The following is an 18,671-nucleotide window of genomic DNA, read 5'->3' as shown; positions in this document are numbered from 1 at the left end:
CCATAAAAGCATTTTACAGTGTAGGCAACATGCAAAGAAAACTTTGAATGACGTGACCAAGGATACAAAATTAATTTACAGATAAGACCAGGATTCAAGCCTTCTGATTACTAGCCCCGATCACTTTCCACCATTCAGTTGTTTTTCTCATTCTTTATTATTATCCACGGGCCAGGTGATTCTGACACACCAGGGTTTGAGCACCACTGTTTTTAGTGCTTTAGATGTGGTAGTGGGATGGCAATCAATGTCTTTACCTTTTATTGTACTTATTTGATAAACAGCTTTATTGAGGTATTATTCACATACCATACAATCCACCAATCTAACAATGCAATGGTTTTTAGTAGAATCACAGAGATGTACAACTACCACCACAATTAATTTTAGAACATTTCATCACCCCAAAAGAAACCGACTATCTGATAGCAGTCATTTTACATTCTCTCCTTCCCACTGCCTCTGTAAATCTACTTTCCGTGTAGATTTGCCTTTTCAAGACCCTTCATATAAACGGAATCATACAATATGGGACCTTTTGTGACCGGCTTCTTCCACCTGGAGGGTTTTCAAGATACAATTATTGCGTTAAAATTACCGGGGTAACAACAGAGCTAGTTTATTAATATAACGGAGGTAAAAAGTCACCCACAATCCCATTCTAATACATTCAAATCATACTTTTCTTTTTCTTTTTTCTTCTTCTTCTCTGCAGGTGCCTTTTCATCTTATTGGAAAACAGACCGAGGATGTCCCTCATCCCCACCCCACCTCACTTATCCCCCCCGCCCCCAGGCCCGGCAGCCCACCTCCGGGAGCTCAGACACAGCACCCCGCCAGCAGTGGATAAGCAGCCCCGCCCATCCCCTCGGGCGCCTCCCTTACGTCACTGTTTCTGGCCGCAGACCCCCTCCCTCCGTCTCCGTCGCGGTTTCTTTGACAGAGCGCTATGGCGGCGGCCGGGTCTGCAGGGGTACCGGCCACCGTGTCGGGAAAGCAAGAGTTTTACCAGCTTCTGAAGAACCTGATCAATCCAAGCTGTATGGTGCGGAGGCAGGCAGAAGAAATCTATGAAAATATTCCAGGTCTGTGTAAGACTACATTCCTCTTAGATGCTGTCAGAAATAGAAGAGCAGGTTATGAGGTGAGACAAATGGCTGCCGCGCTGCTACGACGGCTTTTGTCCTCTGGGTTTGAGGAAGTCTATCCAAATCTGCCTTCTGATGTTCAGAGGGACGTCAAGATTGAACTGATACTGGCCGTTAAGTTAGAAACACATGCTAGCATGAGGAAAAAACTTTGTGATATTTTTGCAGTGCTGGCCAGGAATTTGATAGATGAGGATGGCACTAACCACTGGCCTGAAGGTTTGAAGTTCCTTATTGATTCAATCTACTCTAAAAATGTAGTTCTTTGGGAAGTTGCACTTCACGTTTTCTGGCACTTTCCTGGGATTTTTGGGAACCAAGAGCGGCATGATTTGGATATCATCAAACGTTTGTTGGACCAGTGCATTCAGGATCAAGAACATCCAGCAATCAGGACATTATCTGCTAGAGCTGCAGCTGCATTTGTACTTGCTAATGAGAATAATATTGCTCTTTTCAAGGACTTTGCAGACTTGCTTCCTGGAATCTTACAGGCTGTGAATGACTCATGCTACCAAGATGATGATTCAGTGCTAGAATCCCTTGTTGAGATTGCAGATACGGTACCTAAATACCTGGGTCCTTATTTAGAAGATACTCTGCAGTTGAGTCTGAAGTTATGTGGAGACTCTAGACTTAGTAATCTGCAACGCCAGTTGGCCCTTGAAATAATAGTGACCTTGTCTGAAACTGCAACCCCAATGTTGAAAAAACATACAAATATAATTGCACAGGCAGTTCCTCATATATTAGCAATGATGGTTGATCTACAAGATGATGAGGACTGGGTAAATGCCGATGAAATGGAAGAAGATGATTTTGACAGCAATGCCGTTGCTGCTGAGAGTGCACTAGACAGACTGGCTTGTGGGCTTGGTGGGAAACTTGTTTTACCAATGACTAAGGAGCACATCATGCAGATGCTTCAGAGCCCTGACTGGAAATATCGACATGCTGGATTAATGGCCTTATCTGCCATTGGAGAAGGATGCCATCAGCAAATGGAATCAATTCTAGATGAAACAGTTAACTCTGTTTTGCTTTTTCTTCAGGATCCTCACCCAAGAGTGAGGGCTGCAGCCTGTACTACACTTGGGCAGATGGCTACAGATTTTTCTCCTAACTTCCAAAAGAAATTCCATGAAACAGTGATTGCAGCTCTGTTGCGTACCATGGAAAATCAAGGTAATCAGCGTGTACAATCACATGCGGCTTCTGCACTTATTATTTTTATTGAAGACTGTCCGAAAACATTGCTAGTTCTATATTTGGATAGTATGGTGAGAAATCTACATTCCATCTTGGTGATTAAACTTCAAGAATTGATTCGGAATGGAACTAAATTGGCCTTGGAACAGCTTGTGACAACCATTGCCTCAGTTGCAGATACAATAGAAGAAAAATTTGTTCCATATTATGATATATTTATGCCATCACTAAAGCACATTGTTGAGCTTGCTGTTCAGAAGGAACTCAAGCTTCTGAAAGGAAAAACTATTGAATGCATTAGCCATGTTGGTCTTGCTGTTGGGAAGGAAAAATTTATGCAAGATGCATCAAATGTGATGCAGCTATTGTTGAAGACACAATCAGACTTAAATAATATGGAAGATGATGACCCTCAGACATCTTACATGGTTTCAGCATGGGCTAGAATGTGTAAAATTCTTGGAAGTGATTTTCAACAGTACCTTCCACTAGTTATTGAGCCTCTTATTAAGACTGCTTCAGCTAAACCTGATGTTGCTCTCTTAGACACACAAGATGTGGAAAATATGAGTGATGATGATGGATGGCAATTTGTAAATCTTGGAGACCAACAAAGTTTTGGAATTAAGACTTCAGGACTTGAAGCAAAAGCAACTGCTTGCCAGATGTTGGTTTACTATGCTAAGGAGTTAAGGGAAGGATTTGTGGAATATACAGAACAGGTTGTAAAGCTGATGGTTCCTTTATTGAAATTTTATTTCCATGACAATGTTCGAGTGGCAGCAGCAGAGTCTATGCCTTTTCTCCTGGAATGTGCAAGAACTCGTGGCCCAGAATATCTTGCACAGATGTGGCAATTCATATGTGATCCCTTAATCAAGGCTATTGGGACTGAACCTGATACAGATGTACTCTCAGAAATAATGAATTCTTTTGCAAAGTCCATTGAAGTAATGGGAGATGGGTGCCTTCTTGATGAACACTTAGAAGAACTAGGAGAAATATTGAAAGCAAAACTTGAAGGACACTTTAAAAACCAAGAACTGAGACAGGTTAAAAGACGGGAAGAAAACTACGACCAGCAGGTTGAAATGTCTCTGCAAGATGAGGATGAATGTGATGTTTATATTCTGACCAAAGTATCAGATATTTTGCACTCATTATTTAGTACTTACAAGGAAAAGATTTTACCATGGTTTGAACAGCTTCTTCCATTAATTGTAAATCTAATTTGTTCGAGTAGGCCATGGCCAGATAGACAGTGGGGATTGTGCATATTTGATGATATTATAGAGCACTGCAGTCCAACCTCATATAAGTATGTAGAATATTTTCGGTGGCCAATGCTACTAAATATGCGAGATAACAACCCTGAAGTCAGGCAAGCAGCTGCTTATGGCCTGGGTGTTATGGCACAGTTTGGTGGAGATGATTATCGTTCTTTATGTTCAGAAGCTGTCCCATTGCTGGTAAAAGTTATTAAGTGTGCAAATTCCAAAACCAAAAAAAATGTCATTGCTACAGAGAACTGTATCTCAGCAGTAGGGAAGATTTTGAGGTTTAAGCCTAACTGTGTAAATGTAGATGAAGTTCTTCCACATTGGTTATCATGGCTTCCACTGCATGAGGATAAAGAGGAAGCTATTCAGACTTTGAGTTTTCTCTGTGATTTAATTGAAAGTAACCACCCAGTTGTACTTGGTCCAAATAATTCCAATCTTCCCAAAATAATCAGTATAATTGCAGAAGGAAAAATTAATGAGACTATTAATTATGAAGATCCTTGTGCTAAACGCCTAGCTAATGTTGTGCGTCAGGTACAGACTTCTGAAGAATTATGGTTGGAATGCATATCGCAACTTGATGAGGAGCAGCAGGAAGCTCTACAAGAGTTGCTAAATTTTGCTTGATGCACGTTAATGTCACTTGAATATCTTCTACCATAAAAGTAATTCCAAATAACTATTGTGAATGGATTCCATTACAATTGTGAGAACTGTTCTCTCCTTGCCAAGCAGTTTGTATTCCTTCCCTATATGTTTCTCCAGGATTAGTCAGTGTTACAGCCTTGTGTTCACCTTGCATGTTTTATCTTTTAAATATAGAGCTTGGTGATAACCATTGTCTTAGTGTTTGTCACCTTTCCCCTAGTTGATGTGAAGTACATAAATTGTTGCTACTTGTCTGAATTATTGATGCTGGGCAAACAATACACTTGTGTGAAGATGTCATGCTGCCCATCACAAGATGCTGAGAGCTTACAAAGATAGGAGAACTTCCAAGGCAAACTATTTGGAATTGTGGGTGAAAGATATAGTGGCAAGCTTATTCCTCCGGGTGCTTTTCATGGTAATGGGAGGATGCTGAAATTGGGAGATACTGCCTTGGATGTGGGGAGATTTCTCTATATATTATGTGAACTTTTTCATCATGTCCTCCTGAGAACTGGGTGAAGCATATCCATATTTTAGTCCTCAAGGTGTCCAGCTGAGAGTTAAGAGAATTATAAAATCTTAGCCTGACTGGTCTCTATTTTTCAAGTTATCCAGGACTCTAAGAACTATGGTTACTGCAAAGGGTATCCTGGTACATGGAACATTGGTAACATGTAACATACTATTCTGCAGTGTTTGACAAATAGTAAGTAATCAATATTTGTGGGACTCAATCAGTATTATGTGTTTAAGCAGAATATTGCATTGTGTATATATGCCATTTTCCCCCTGAAAGCAGCCCAACAAGGAGAGAAGCCCTGATTTAAAATGGAGTTTAAATAGATTTCTATTTTGAAGAAGTTCTTAATAGATTCTATAGTAGCACTGAAGATGAAAGGAAAGCAAAATTAATTTTATCTTTAAACATGAGAAAAAACAGCTTTGACTCCAGTCAAATATCAGTAGATGTGCATTTTAAGAAAACAGCTAATCTAGAGTTAGTTAATTGGAATGTTGATCTTTAATGTCCAGCTTTTTGTAGGGTAGAAAAAAAGCTTTCTACTCAGTGAATCATTGACCCAAAATTTAAGAACAAATGTATCTGTCATGATTTCCTGGGGTATTGTGAGTACTGTGTATGTAAAGTATTTAGCAAATATTTAAGACCTAGTAAGTGCTTAATAAATTGTACCTGTTAGTGTTGTTGTTTGTTTGCACCTCTGCTGTGTGTGTGTGTGTGTGTGTGTGTGTGTGTGTGTGTGTGTTAATGGTTTGGAATTCCTTTTACATTAGAATTTCCCTGATTCACTCCCTGCCAGTTCAGATGAGCAGGCCATGTAGGCTGTTGTGGACAGAAATATGAAGTTGAGATTTTAGATATGGATTTCCCATCCATTCCCTGCAATGATTTATTATTTATTACAATAAATAATAGGAAAGGACATTAAGTATAGTATAGTCACAATTTTATTTAAGATAAATAAAAGTATACATAAATTAATGGAAAAATTCTGCAACAAGATATTAATAAAATTTTCTCTGGGTGGTGGGATTAAATGGCAATTTTTCTTCTCACTAATAATTTACCTACAACCAACATATTTCTTGTATAATAGTTTTTTTAAGCTTAAGGATCTGATCCTACTTTCATAAAAGCTAAGATCACAATCATTGTGGCCTCTCCATGACCTATAGCTGTGGTTCTTTCAACTCCTACCTCTTTATCTTAATTGATATCCCATCAGAAGCCCTTGATCAAATTTCTAGCAATTCCCTACACTCTTGTGCATGAAAATTGGAAATTCTGCCAGGTGGCCTTGGAGAATTAGGTACCTTGGAGAATTTTGAAGTGTGACAGACCTAGATTTGAATTTTGGCAAACTACTTTCTTAACCTAAGCATCAGTTTCTACATCTGTAAAATAGGCATAATACCTATGATTGTTGTGAGAATTAAAGGTGATAATGAAAGGTGCTTAGTGGCACAGGAGTCAATAAATACAATCTATATTATGAGAGAGTCATGAAATAGAGTTGGTGGCTAAAGATAAAGAGGGGATATTTGCTGGGGGAATGGTCATAGAAAATGAAGGATGCTCAATGAGACTCATTTTGGGTTGCCATTTGCTGAAATTAGACTGTTCCCTGGCTTTGTTGCTGTGAGCTGAGGTACATCTAAGGGCTCTGAGGAGAAAGCGAAATGTCTCATAAATTACAAATGACTGATGAGAGGAGACCTTGAAAACTGGATAATGGGTGTGTGGGAGCGTCAATACTCAATAAGTGTTCTCATTTAACTATTTTACCTAATTCTGCTACTTAAGTTACTGCTACTCTTTCCCCCCTTCTCCCAAAAGCTTTGAAGTTTTGACGTTTATTGGTTCATTAAAGGTTCACAATAATCAAGGATCAGAATATCCTGACCATTTGTTTAGATGACTTGTACTTTTAAAATGCTTGATTTCTAGGACATAATTGCCAGTTTCAAGCTAGAGCATTCTGTGTAAATAGAAACATATGTGCATCTTTCTCTTTTTACACAAATTTTTAAATGCTTATTTATTTTTTGAGAAACAGAGAGAATATGAGCGGGGGAGGAGCAGACAGAGAGGGACACAGTATCCGAAGCAGGCTCTAGAGGCTGCGAGCTGTCAGCACAGAGCCTGATGTGGGTCTGGAACTCACCAGCTGTGAGATTGCAACCTGAGCCAAATCGGTTGCTTAATCGACTGAGCCACTCAGGCACCCCAAGATTTGCATCTTTCTAATAGAACATAAGAAAATAGTAATATCTGCTATGGAACTATTACACTCTTTCACCCCACTTACTTTAAGCATTACCTAATTAAAGTGAATGAGGAGTCCACGTTTTAGACATTCAAAAGTAATTTTTAAATGTATGGTGACATTGTAAGGCTAACGACCTGACTAATACTGTGCAGCTTAGACTTGAAATATTTCAAAACTTTATAACCCCAAGGATTTTTAGTAAGTTTCCATTCCCTTCCTTTATTCTTAGCAGATCTCAAGAATGGAGGTGGGAATATGTTAATTTTAACTGAAAACAGGACATTACTTAAAATAGGAATTGGTCAAGAACTGGACCAGAGTTTTAGAAATTAACAGTTTTACAAATTATCTTTTTTTTTTTTGCATGTGAACATATGTTTTAGTTGGTCGAGTCCTTGAACCTGTTTTCTAAACTATAAAATTCTAGTTTTATATTAAAAACCCGGCAGTTACATGGGGGAAGGTGGGTACAGAAAATATGAAATTTACAACAGGATAGGATTTACATTTTGTGCCTTCTCACTATTCATTTGCCATTAACAAGGGTTTTATGGAGCAAGGTCCTTCAGAATTAATTTTAGTTTTTCTCCCCCCCCCTTTTTTTTAAATATTTATTTATTTTTGAGAGACAGAGCAAGAACAGTGGAGGGACAGAGAGAGAGAGGGAGATAAAGAATCTGAAGCAGGCTCCAGGCTCTGAGCTGTCAGCACAAAGCCTGACATGCGGCTCCAACGAAGGAACTGTGCGATCATGACTTGAGCCAGAGTTAGAAGCTTAACTGACTGAAGCACCCAAGCGCCCCAGGATTAATTTTAGTTTTTAGGGCTTTTAGGGTCTTGCAAAAGAAAAAAAAACTTTCACTTTCTTTAAAAGCCCTTGGGCCTCTTCGGCAGTGTCGAGTACTCCTGCGCAGGCGCCTTGCTTCTCCCCCACTCCGCCCCTTAACAGTAGTCTACATGCTGATGACATAATTGGTCCGCGCAACGTATAGGCCTCGGAGCCGGTCGCGCAACCCAAGTCAGTGCTTTTGCGTAGCTGGGCGAGACGCGAAGGGGGTGGGTGGGGCTGTTCTACTACGCATGCGCACCGTGGATGGCGACGGTGCCCTTTTTTTGCCTCTTTTCCAGAGCCTGGGGGGGTTGCTTGAGTGCCCTCCCTCTTCTTCTCCGCCCCTCCCCTTCCTTCCCCCCGCCCTCGGCCCAGCGGGACTTCTAACTGACAGTTGTCGCCGGGGCCGTTCCGCGCGCCGCCTCCTCCTGCCCGGGTACCCCGCAGGTAGAGAGGGGGCGGGAGCGGGTGTAAGGGGAGAGGAGGAGGAGCCCCAACCTCCGCAGCCCAGTGCTGCAGCCCCCTTCGGGGCGGCTAGAGAAGAATCCTCACTTCCTCTTCGTCCCCTCCCAACCCCCTTACGGCCGGCCCGGAGAGGGTGGGGCGCCGAGGCCGCGGCAGCCAGGCCTAGCCTGGCCGGTGAGGAGCAGGCGGGCGGGGCGCGAAGGGGTGAGGCAAAGGAGGGCCTGGCGCGCTCCGCCGCCGGGGGGAGGGGAGAGGAGGGCACCTAGGCTCTCCTCTTCTCTCCCCCCTCCCCAGCGCGCCATGTAACCCCGCCCCGCCGGCTACAAGCTCAGGACCCCAGCGGGTAGCGAGCGGAGCAGGCGGCTGAGAGGAAAGCCCAATGCGGCTGGGACTGCGGGGCAAGGCCGAGCCCTAAGGAAGCGGCCCGCGCTCACGCGTTCCCCGGCGCCTCGATCGGCGTCTCCACACGGCCCAACGTGGTTCTGCCGGGGCCATGAGCGTGCCCGAGACGCCGGGGGAGATGGAGCCTGCCGGGGAGGAGGAGCGGCCGCCACCAGCGACCAAGGAAGAGGACGACGAGGAGGAGATGGCAGTGGCGGTCCCGGCCTCAAGGCCGGCTCAAGGGAGGGGTACTTCGTCGCAGGAGGAGGAGGACGACGACGAAGAGGAGGAGGAAGAGGCGATGGTGGTCGGGGGCGGTGGCTGCAAGGAGCAGGACCTGACCTATGAGCTGCAGCAGGGCTACCGCATCCTGGGCGAGTTCCTGCAGGAGAAGCACCGGGGCCTCACTGCCCCCTTCCTGCAGCCCTTGGGGGGCGTTGCCTTCGGGGAGGCTGAGGTGGCTGAGGGGCCGCGCAGCGGGGGCCGGGGCGGTCGCGCCCTCCCGCAGCAGGTCGGGCAGGGCATGTGTCTGCTGCAGATGGAGGAGAAGTTCGCCGGCGGCCAGTACCGCGGCATCACCGAGTTCGTGGCGGACTTCAGGTTGATGCTGGAGACATGCTACCGCCTGCATGGAGTGGACCATTGGATCTCCAAACAGGGCCAGAAGCTAGAGATGATGCTGGAGCAAAAGTTGGCGCTTCTTTCTCGGTAAGTGAGTCCTGTCCCCAGTGGGACTGATAGAGTGACACAAACATCGTCGCACGTGTCCGAGGATGGGTTGGGCCAGGGGACGGGGGGCGTAGCTGTTACGTGCAGGGTTGGTGCTGCAGAACCCGGGAGGAGGAGCAGGCCTGAGTGGAGGCCCACAAGGGTGTGGTGGGTGTGTGGTGAATCTACTCATTACCCAAATGGAAAGCTGAAAGGGAGTCGAGTCCTGAGCGCAGAAGAACAGGTAAAGTTTGTAGATAGAAAGTAATATGGCACCCATAGGAAGAATTACGGGGGTAGGGTAGAGGGAAAGAAAGTTTTAGTGAGATGGGAGATGGACCCGCCACTTTTAGACAGTTTTAACATGACGTTAGAAAAGGTTTTAGGATGAAGTATCGTTAGAAAAATGTGTTTGGCTTATGTAAAAAGATGGTCGTTTCAAACCGTTTAAAAAATGTATCTTTTTTTCACTACCCATGTCGACTGTCGGAAATTTACGGATTGTGTTTAAATGGTTAATGATTACTCTGGCGTATTCCTGATCTTTTCTCTCAGCTTCATATGAGGAGACCGAATTTTTGTGATAATAGTGGATGCATCAACACAAAATTTTTAAAACGTTTAGACTTTTGTGTTTATTCTACCAGAAATCAGAGTCAATTCAGATGGCACTGTGCTCTTGATATAATCCACACAAATAGCCAGAGTCAATTATTTTTCTTTAGTCAGAGAAAATAATGTAACACAAGAGATACTAAAATAAACATTTATAAATATATATTTGATGTGAACCTAATTAATTTCTCAAGTGGAAATTCTTCAGGAATAGAAAAATAATTGAATGTTGGAAATGGTAGTTGAAGTGGAATAGTAGTTTGATTCTTTACTAGCTGAGTGAACTTGAACAAGTCACTACCTTTTTGGTTTCAGATAATAATAGTATCTCACGGGGTTGCTGTAAGATTAAATGAGTTAATAAGTGTAAAGTCAACAGTGTCAGTTCCATAATTAGTCTGATATAAGTTGTAACCATTACAATATTAGCAATAGTAGTTGAATAAATGAATATTTTCCTCATTTCCTGGGCCTTATACTAGTGCTTTTATGGAATAGTTTCTGAGAAGTTGTAGGTTTTTGGTCCTTGATTTATTTTATTTTATTTTATTTTATTTTATTTTATTTTATTTTATTTTATTTTATTTATTTTTGAGAGAAAGGAAGAGAGAGAATCTTGAGCAGGCACTACACTCAATGCAGTGCCTGACTTTGGGCTCGATCCCATTACCCTGGGATCATGACCTGAGCCTAAATTAAAGAGTTTAATGCTTAACTGATTGAGCCAATCCCCTGGACCTGGATTTATAATGGTAGTTTAAAAATAATCTAATATGTCATTGGCTTCCCATACGATGTTTTCAAGACTATCAGTGACTTCTTTCACTGAAAACAATAGTTAACCTAGTGCTTGACTCATTAGAGGGCCTCTATTTAAGGAATTTCTTCTTGAATCCTTTCATGAAATACAATCATTTGGTAATGATTATTCACAGATTTGCTTTTAATACTTTATTTAATGTTATTATACTTGTGTAGTGTGTTTGTTACTATTGTCTCCACAGAGTCATTATAGTTATGACTTACAAAGAAAAACAGTCCATTCACACGTCACTTTTTTAAGTGGTAAAATATACTCCAAGTTGATGTAACAGGATTTTAGACTTGGAAGGCACCATAGCATTCATCTAGTCCAAGCATCCAGATTTACAAATGTGGAAACGGCTTTAGCATGAGATTGCATGAAAGTGCTAAGAAGTAGCATATTGGTTTGGATGAATTACAGGTGTTTTCAAAAGTGTATGTGTATAATAAATACTTTTTGAGCCCGACAAAAGAACAAGAAGACTGTTGAACATAAAGTTAATTTCTAAATGCTTAGTTAGAATGATTCCTGGTGGCTAATGCTCAGAATGCTGTATTCCCATATGGTCTAATAGCATCCATACTTAGAAATTAAACTTAAGGGGCCCCTGGGTGGCTCAGTCGGTTAAGTGCCCGACTTTGGTTCAGGTCATTATCTTGCAGTTCATGAGTTCCAACCCCAGGTTGGACTCTGTGCTGATGGCTAGGAGCCTCGAGCCTGCTTCGGATTCTGTGTCTCCCTCTCTCCCTTTGCCCCTACCCCGCTCATACTGTGTGTGTGTGTGTGTGTGTGTGTGTGTGTGTGTGCGCGCGCGCGCACACATGTGTGTCTTAAAAATAAACATTAAAGAAAAATTAAACTTAAGACATTCTCAGTTGACTCCATAGCTCCGGGGTTAGAGCACTGGTCTTGTAAACTTAAGACACTCTGTTGTTTATAAACATAATGACATAATGTATTTCTGACATTATTAGTTCAAGAGATAAAATTCTTGCATTTTAGTAGCAAAAACTAAAAATATGATGGTCTCAGATGAAGTTTTGAGTCCTTCAATTTTATTGTATTTGATGTAAGTAAACATTTTGTAATTAATTATTAATAAGTTTGCCAGACCACACTTGTAGAATTCATTTCTTTTTCTATAATAGCCTAAAATCTGAGTTGTTACTAAATAAATGCTTTGAGTGGGCATAACTTTGAGAAAAGTGTGGGTTATAACTGGTATAAATTAAGATACATAGATGTTCCAGAACAACATTCTGTGAACCGGCCACATGAGTATGATTTTTAGCAGTTGACTCAGATACCTTGTTTGAAAACACATGGTATGTGGTATTTTAGTAATAAAAAAAAAATCTCTTAGATATTATTTAAGTTTTCTTTTGTCTTATATATATTTGTAAAACATTGAATTCTTATTTTTAGATTATTGTAAAGAGAACTTTACAGCTGCTCCATATACTGCTGAGCTTTTAGCGAGCAAGAAATGAGATACAGTAAAGAAAATGACACATTATCATGGTAGAGCAGCCCAATAGTTTTAGTACCCTGGACTATGGACACAGTGTTTAATTTGAATCTCAGTCTAAGTCGTTTGTACTATCAGAGTATTAGGCTAGATTATTTGTACAGATTAGTATCTGCCAAAGCTAGACATTCAGCTTCCTGAGATCAAAAGATAAGCCTGAGCCTATAAACATAGTTTAGTAGGGAAACAGAGACTTAAAAAGATAACGATTCTATAATGGACATATAGACAGGTACATGGGGAATTTAAGAGGGAGACCTAAATCTGAATGGGAATAAGTGTGGGGATGGCAAGTGAGAAGAGGAAATGAGAAGGGGGAAAGAGATTAGGTAAAAGATAACGTAAAGACATTTATACCTGAACAATTATTGAAGATTGCTGCTGTATATTTTTTGGAGGGCTTCAGGGTGGCATTGTAGAATGCTCAACTATAGTGAATGCAAGGTATGAAATGCAGTGTTTCTGGGAACTACAGGTACTTCTGTATAGCTACAGTATGGTCTCCAGAGTAGAGTTTGCACCCCAGCAGGTATGCAGGATGATTGACTGGGGTGAAGGAAGAAAATATTACAATTTCAGTATATTTGTTTTTTTTTTAATTCTTTTTAAATCTCTATTTTAGTTTACTTTTTGGTGTATATAATAGCATTGCATGTATAAAGTATAAACTTATAAATATAATTTTATATATAAATATATATTAGTGACATATAACAATTTGTTTTATGTATATATTATTTATGATAGAACTAGGATTTAGACAACAAATCTATTCTCAAAGTTTTATATATACATATATATATATATATATATATATATATATATATATATATATATAGTGGCTAATATACAATGTGTACAGTGTGCTCTTGGTTTTTGGGGTGGATTCCCGTGGTTTATTGCTTACATACAACACCCACTGCTCATCCCAACAAGTGCCCTCCTCAATGCGCATCACCCATTTTCCCCTCTCCCCCACACTCCCATCAACCCTCAGTTCTCTGTATTTAAGTCTCTTATGGTTTGCCTCCTCCCTCTCTGTTTGTAACTGTTTTTTTTTTTTCCCCTTCCCTTCCCTCATGGTCTTCTGTTAAGTTTTTCAAGATCCGCTTATGACTGAAAACATGTGATATCTGTCCTTCTCTGACTGACTTATTTCACTCCGCATAGTACCTTCTAGTTCCATTGACATTGCTGCAGATGGCATGAATTCTTTCTCATTGCCAAGTAGTATTCCATTGTACATATAAATTGCATCTTTATCCATTCATCAGTTGATGGACATTTAGGCTCTTTCCATAATTTGGCTATTGTTGAAAGTGCTGCTATAAACATTGGGGTACAAGTGCCCCTAGGCATCAGCACTCCTGTATCCTTCGAATAAATTCCTAGTAGTGCCATTGCTGGGTCATAGGTAGTTCTATTTTTAATTTTTTGAGGAACCTCTACACTGTTTTCCAGAGCGGCTGCACCAGTTTGCATTCCCACCAACACTGCAAGAGGGTTCCCATTTCTCCACATCCTGTCCAGCATCTACAGTCTCCTGATTTGTTCATTTTAGCCACTCTGACCAGTGTGAGGTGGTATCTCAGTGTGACTTTGATTTGTATTTCCCTGATGAGGAGTGACGTTGAGCATCTTTTCATGTGTCTGTTTGCATCTGGATGTCTTCTTTGGAAAAGTGTTCATGTCTTCTGCCCATTTCTTCACTGGATTGTTTTTCTGGTGTTGAGTTTGATAAGTTCTTTTGTAGATTTTGGATACTAACCCTTCTTCCGATATGTCATTTGCAAATATCTTGTCCCATTCCATCGGTTGCCTTTTAGTTTTGTTGATTGTTTCCCTTGCAGTGCAGAAGCTTTTTCTCTTCATGAGGTCCCAATAGTTCATTTTTACTTTTAAGTCCCTTGCATTTGGAGATGTGTCAAGCAAGAAATTGCTGTGACTGAGGTCAAAGAGGTTGTTGCCTGCTTTCTCCTCTAGGGTTTTGATGGTTTCCTGTCTCACATTTAGGTCTTTCATCCATTTTGAGTTTATTTTTGTGAATGGTGTAACAAAGTGGTCTAGTTTCATTCTTCTGCATGTTGCTGTCCAGTTCTCCCAGCACCATTTGTTAAAGAGACTGTCTTTTTTCCATTGGATATTCTTTCCTGCTTTGTCAAAGATTAGTTGGCCATACATTTGTGGGTCCAATTCTGGGGTTTCTATTCTATTCCATTGGTCTATGTGTCTGTTTTTGTGCCAATACCATACTGTCTTGATGATTATAGCTTTGTAGTGGAGGCTAAAGTCTGGGATTGTGATGCCTCCCGCTTTGGTTTTCTTCTTCAATATTACTTTGGCTATTTGGGGCCTTTTCATACAATACAGATTCCACACAAAGGTGAGGATTGTTCTAGCTTTGAGAATTATGCTGGTGCAACTTTGATTGGGATCTCATTTAATGTGTAGATTGCTTTGGGTAGTATTGACATTTTAACAATACTTATTCTTCCAATCCATGAGCATGGAATGTTCTTGTGTCTTCAGTTTCGTTCATAAGCTTTCTATAGTTTTCAGCATACAGGTCTTTTACATCTTTGGTTAGGTTTATTCCTAGATATTTTATGGTTCTTGATGCAATTGTAAATTGGGTCAGTTTCTTTATTTCTTTTACTTCGTTATTGGTGTATAAAAATGCAACCGGTTTCTGTACATTGACTTTGTATCCTGCGACTTTGCTGAATTCATGTATCACTTCTGGGAGTCTTTTGGTGGAGTCTTTCAGGTTTTCCATGTAGAGTATCCTGTCGTCTGCAAAAAATGAAAGTTTAACTTCTTCTTTGCCAGTTTTGAGGCCTTTTATTTCATTTTGTTGCCTGATTGCAGATGCTAGGACTTCCATCACTATGTTAAACAACAGTAGTGAGATTGGACATCCCTGTCGTCTTCTTGATCTCAGGGGGAAAGCTCTCAGTTTTTCCCTACTGGGGATGAGATTAGTTGTGGGCTTTTCATAGAAGGCTTTTATGATGTTTAGGTATGTTCCTTCTATCCTGACTTCCTTTAGGGTTTTTATTAAGAAAGGATGCTACGTTTTGTCAAATGCTTTTACTGCATCTATCGACAGGATTATGTGGTCTTATTCTTTCTTTTATTAACATGATGTATCACACTGACTGATATGCGAATATTGAACCAGCCCTGCAGCCCAGGAATGAATCCCACTTGATCATGGTGAATAGTTCTTTTTATATGTTGTTGAATTTGATTTGCTAGTATCTTGTGAGTTTTTGCATCCATGTTCATCAGGGATATTGGCCTGTAGTTCTCCTTTTTTGTGGAGTCTCTGTCTGGTTTGGGAATCAAGGTAATTCTGGCTTCATAGAATGAGTCCGGAAGTTTTCCTTCTGTTTCTGTTTTTTGGAACAGCTTGAGAAGGATAGGTATTAATTCTCCTTTAGATGTCTGGTAGAATTCCTCTGGGAAGCCATCTGGTCTAGGACTTTTATTTATTGGGAGAAATTTGGTAACTGATTGAATTTCTTCACTAGTTATGGGTCTGTTCAAATTTTCTATTTCTTCCCGTTTGAGTTTTGGTACCATGTGGGTGTCTAGGAATTTGTCCATTTCTTCCTGGGTGTCCAGTTGGTTGGCATATAATTTTTCATAGTATTCTCTGATAATTGCTTGTATTTCTGAGGGATTGGTTGTAATAAATTCATTTTCATTTGTGTTTTTATCTATTTGGGTCCACTCTCCTTTTTGAGGTGTCTGGCTAGGAGTTTATCAGTTTTCTTTATTTTTTCAAAAAACCAGCTCTTAGTTTCATTGATCTGTTCTACTGTTTTGTTGTTGTTGTTGTTGTTGTTGTTGTTGTTGTTGTTTTGATTCTATATTGTTTATTTCTGTTCTGATCTTTATTATTTCTCTTCTGCTGGGTTTGGTGTTTCTTTGCTCTTCTGCTTCTAGTTCCTTTAGATGTGCTGTTAGATTTTGTTTTGGGGATTTTTCTGTTTTTTGAGATAGGCCTGGATTGCAGTGTATTTTTCTCTTAGGGCTACCTTTGCTGCATCCTAAAGGGTTTACATTGATGTATTTTCATTCCATTTTTTTCCATATATTTTTAAATTTCTTCTTTAATTGCCTGGTTGACCCATTCATTGTTTAGTCGAATGTCCTTTAACTTCCATGCATTTGGAAGTTTTCCAAACTTTTTCCTGTGGTTGATTTCAAGTTTCATAGCATTGTGATCTGAAAGTATGTATGATCTCAATTCTTTTGTATTTATTGAGGGCTGTTTTGTGATCTATCTTGGAGAATGTTCCATGTGCACTCCAGAAGAATGTATATTCTGTTGCTTTAGGATGAAAAGTTCTAAATATATCTGTCAAGTCCATCTGGTCCAGTGTATTATTCAGAGCCATTGTTTGTTTATTGATTTTCTGTCTAGATGATCTGTCCATTGTTGTAAGTGGAGTATTAAAGTCCCCTGCAGTTACCACATTCTTACCAGTAAGATTGCTTATGTTTGTGATCAGTTGTTTTATATATTTGGGTGCTTCTGAATTCAGTGCATAAACATTTAGTTAGCTCTTTACAACTGTCACAACTTTACTGTCTTCTAGGGAACTTGAATATAAATGCACTGTATGAGAGTTAGTGACCCAGGGAGCCTTCTGTTTTGCCTGTGCTGAGAAGTGATTGCTTATGTATGATAAGGAATAGCTGTAGTGGTAGGTAGTAAGATGTTCAGCAGAGCAGTCCTAACTTAGTAAAAATGCTTATCAAAATTGTTGATGTTGGTAAGGCACTGAATGCTATTTTCTTGTAAATAAAAACTTAACCTTTGTGTGTACCTTAGAGAAAATCAAGAAATGGAAAATTATTCTGAGCAAAATATTCTTATTAAAAATTAATTATGATAGTCTGCAGTTCTTTTGGAAATTTAATTTTTTTATTTGGTGCCACTTCAGTTACAAATATAGGCCTTGAAAGTTTTGTTTGTTTGTTGTTTTTATAAGGACTTTTGCAATTCCTGTTGAACTTGCCATCTTGCATTTTGCTAATGAAGGCCTTCTTGTTTAATCCTTTGCTTTCACTTTCCCCTCTCCATCTATTTGGTGAATGAAATAGTTTAGATCACTTCGTAGTTACAACTTTTCTCCTTTCCACTCTATTGTGCTATTACTTAAACTGTTTATCTTTTGAGTCTTCCTTTGGCTGTGTTTTTCATTATAACTGTGGATAATCTCTGAAGTTATGCCTTTAGATCTTCTTAAATCTATTCTTGTATGGCAAGAGCATTTATTTTTTATAACTTTATCAGTAAGACTCTCAAATCAATATTTTGAGCTTTCCCTTTTGTTTTAGTTTCATATTTCTGTCCGCAGAACTTTTCCAATGGGTTGTACAACTATTGTATCTGAAAATGTTAAAAACTAAGTTTATTTCTAACCCAGATCTCCTTCTAATTTTTCTGTTTTTCTTTTCAGCTTTCTCATTCTTCTCCATGGTGTCACTGTTGTTTCAATCTGAATATATCAAATTCATCTTTGATTCTTACACTTTTCATTCAGTACATACACACTATCATCATGTTCATTGCTGAGTTCCTGTTGCTCAGCAAATATTTTGAATGAATGAATAACGGGAATGAATATAATTAGTATTCTTTCTCTACTCTTTCCTACTGATGTAAAACTGTTCTTTCTGCAAAGTCCAAGTCCTTGATGAGAAAGTAATCACACAGTATAGAGCAGTTGAGTAAATATGAATGAAAAAATATCACATGGGAAGCTGGGAAGATGGCAGAGCAGGAGGACCCTAAGTTTGCCTTGTCAAACAGATACAACTAGGTAGCATATCATATCAATGTAAATACCCCAGAAAACTACTGGAAGACTGGCAGAACAAATTCTGCAGTTAAAGGTAGAGAACAGGCCACATGAAAGAGGGTAGGAAGGGTGGAGATGCAGTGGGAAGCAAAATCCTGGCCATCGCGGGCAGTAGGAAGTCACAAGTGCAGAAAAGGGCAAGAAACAGAGTATCACCCTGGGGAGTCTGCATGGGAAAGCTGAATCCCTATAACATTTGGCTTTGAAAATGAGAGGGGCTGAATTCGTGGGTTCTTATAACTAACGGAACATAAAGTTTGGAATTTTGAAAATCAGTGGGCTTGGTTCTGGGAGAGCTCAGAGGATGTTAGGAAGCTGAGACCCTCCCTTAAAGAGACACCTTGACAAGTGTAATATTCCCATTATAGGTATTTTAGAATAAGA

General features: G+C 40.0%; 2 protein-coding genes across 3 annotated transcripts in view; both read left to right on the top strand.

Annotated features, from left to right (window-relative positions):
• The first annotated feature begins 581 nt into the window (after window positions 1–581).
• Window positions 582–5,489, top strand: RANBP6 (RAN binding protein 6). Of its 2 annotated transcripts, XM_043565404.1 has the most exons (2): window positions 937–1,085; window positions 2,201–5,489. In XM_043565404.1, the coding sequence occupies exons 1-2, from the start codon at window positions 950–952 to the stop codon at window positions 2,269–2,271; spliced, it is 207 nt and encodes a 68-aa protein (XP_043421339.1). In that variant the 5' UTR covers window positions 937–949; the 3' UTR covers window positions 2,272–5,489. The 2 variants fall into 2 exon arrangements, with proteins under 2 accessions (XP_043421338.1, XP_043421339.1); XM_043565403.1 differs by having other exon boundaries at window positions 582–5,489.
• Window positions 5,490–8,158: 2,669 nt separating this feature from the next.
• The window catches only part of KIAA2026 (KIAA2026 ortholog), a 133,954-nt gene continuing 123,441 nt past the window's right edge, over window positions 8,159–18,671 (top strand). The window contains exon 1 of the mRNA XM_043565402.1: window positions 8,159–9,463. Coding sequence (XP_043421337.1) covers window positions 8,868–9,463 — 596 coding nt within the window. The 5' untranslated portion in view covers window positions 8,159–8,867. The remainder of the gene's footprint in view (window positions 9,464–18,671) is intronic.

This window comes from Prionailurus bengalensis, chromosome D4 (genome assembly GCF_016509475.1).
Source record: "Prionailurus bengalensis isolate Pbe53 chromosome D4, Fcat_Pben_1.1_paternal_pri, whole genome shotgun sequence".
Lineage (NCBI taxonomy): Eukaryota > Metazoa > Chordata > Mammalia > Carnivora > Felidae > Prionailurus > Prionailurus bengalensis.
Note: the sequence above shows the minus strand (reverse complement) of the source record. Positions and strands in the feature narration are given on the sequence as shown.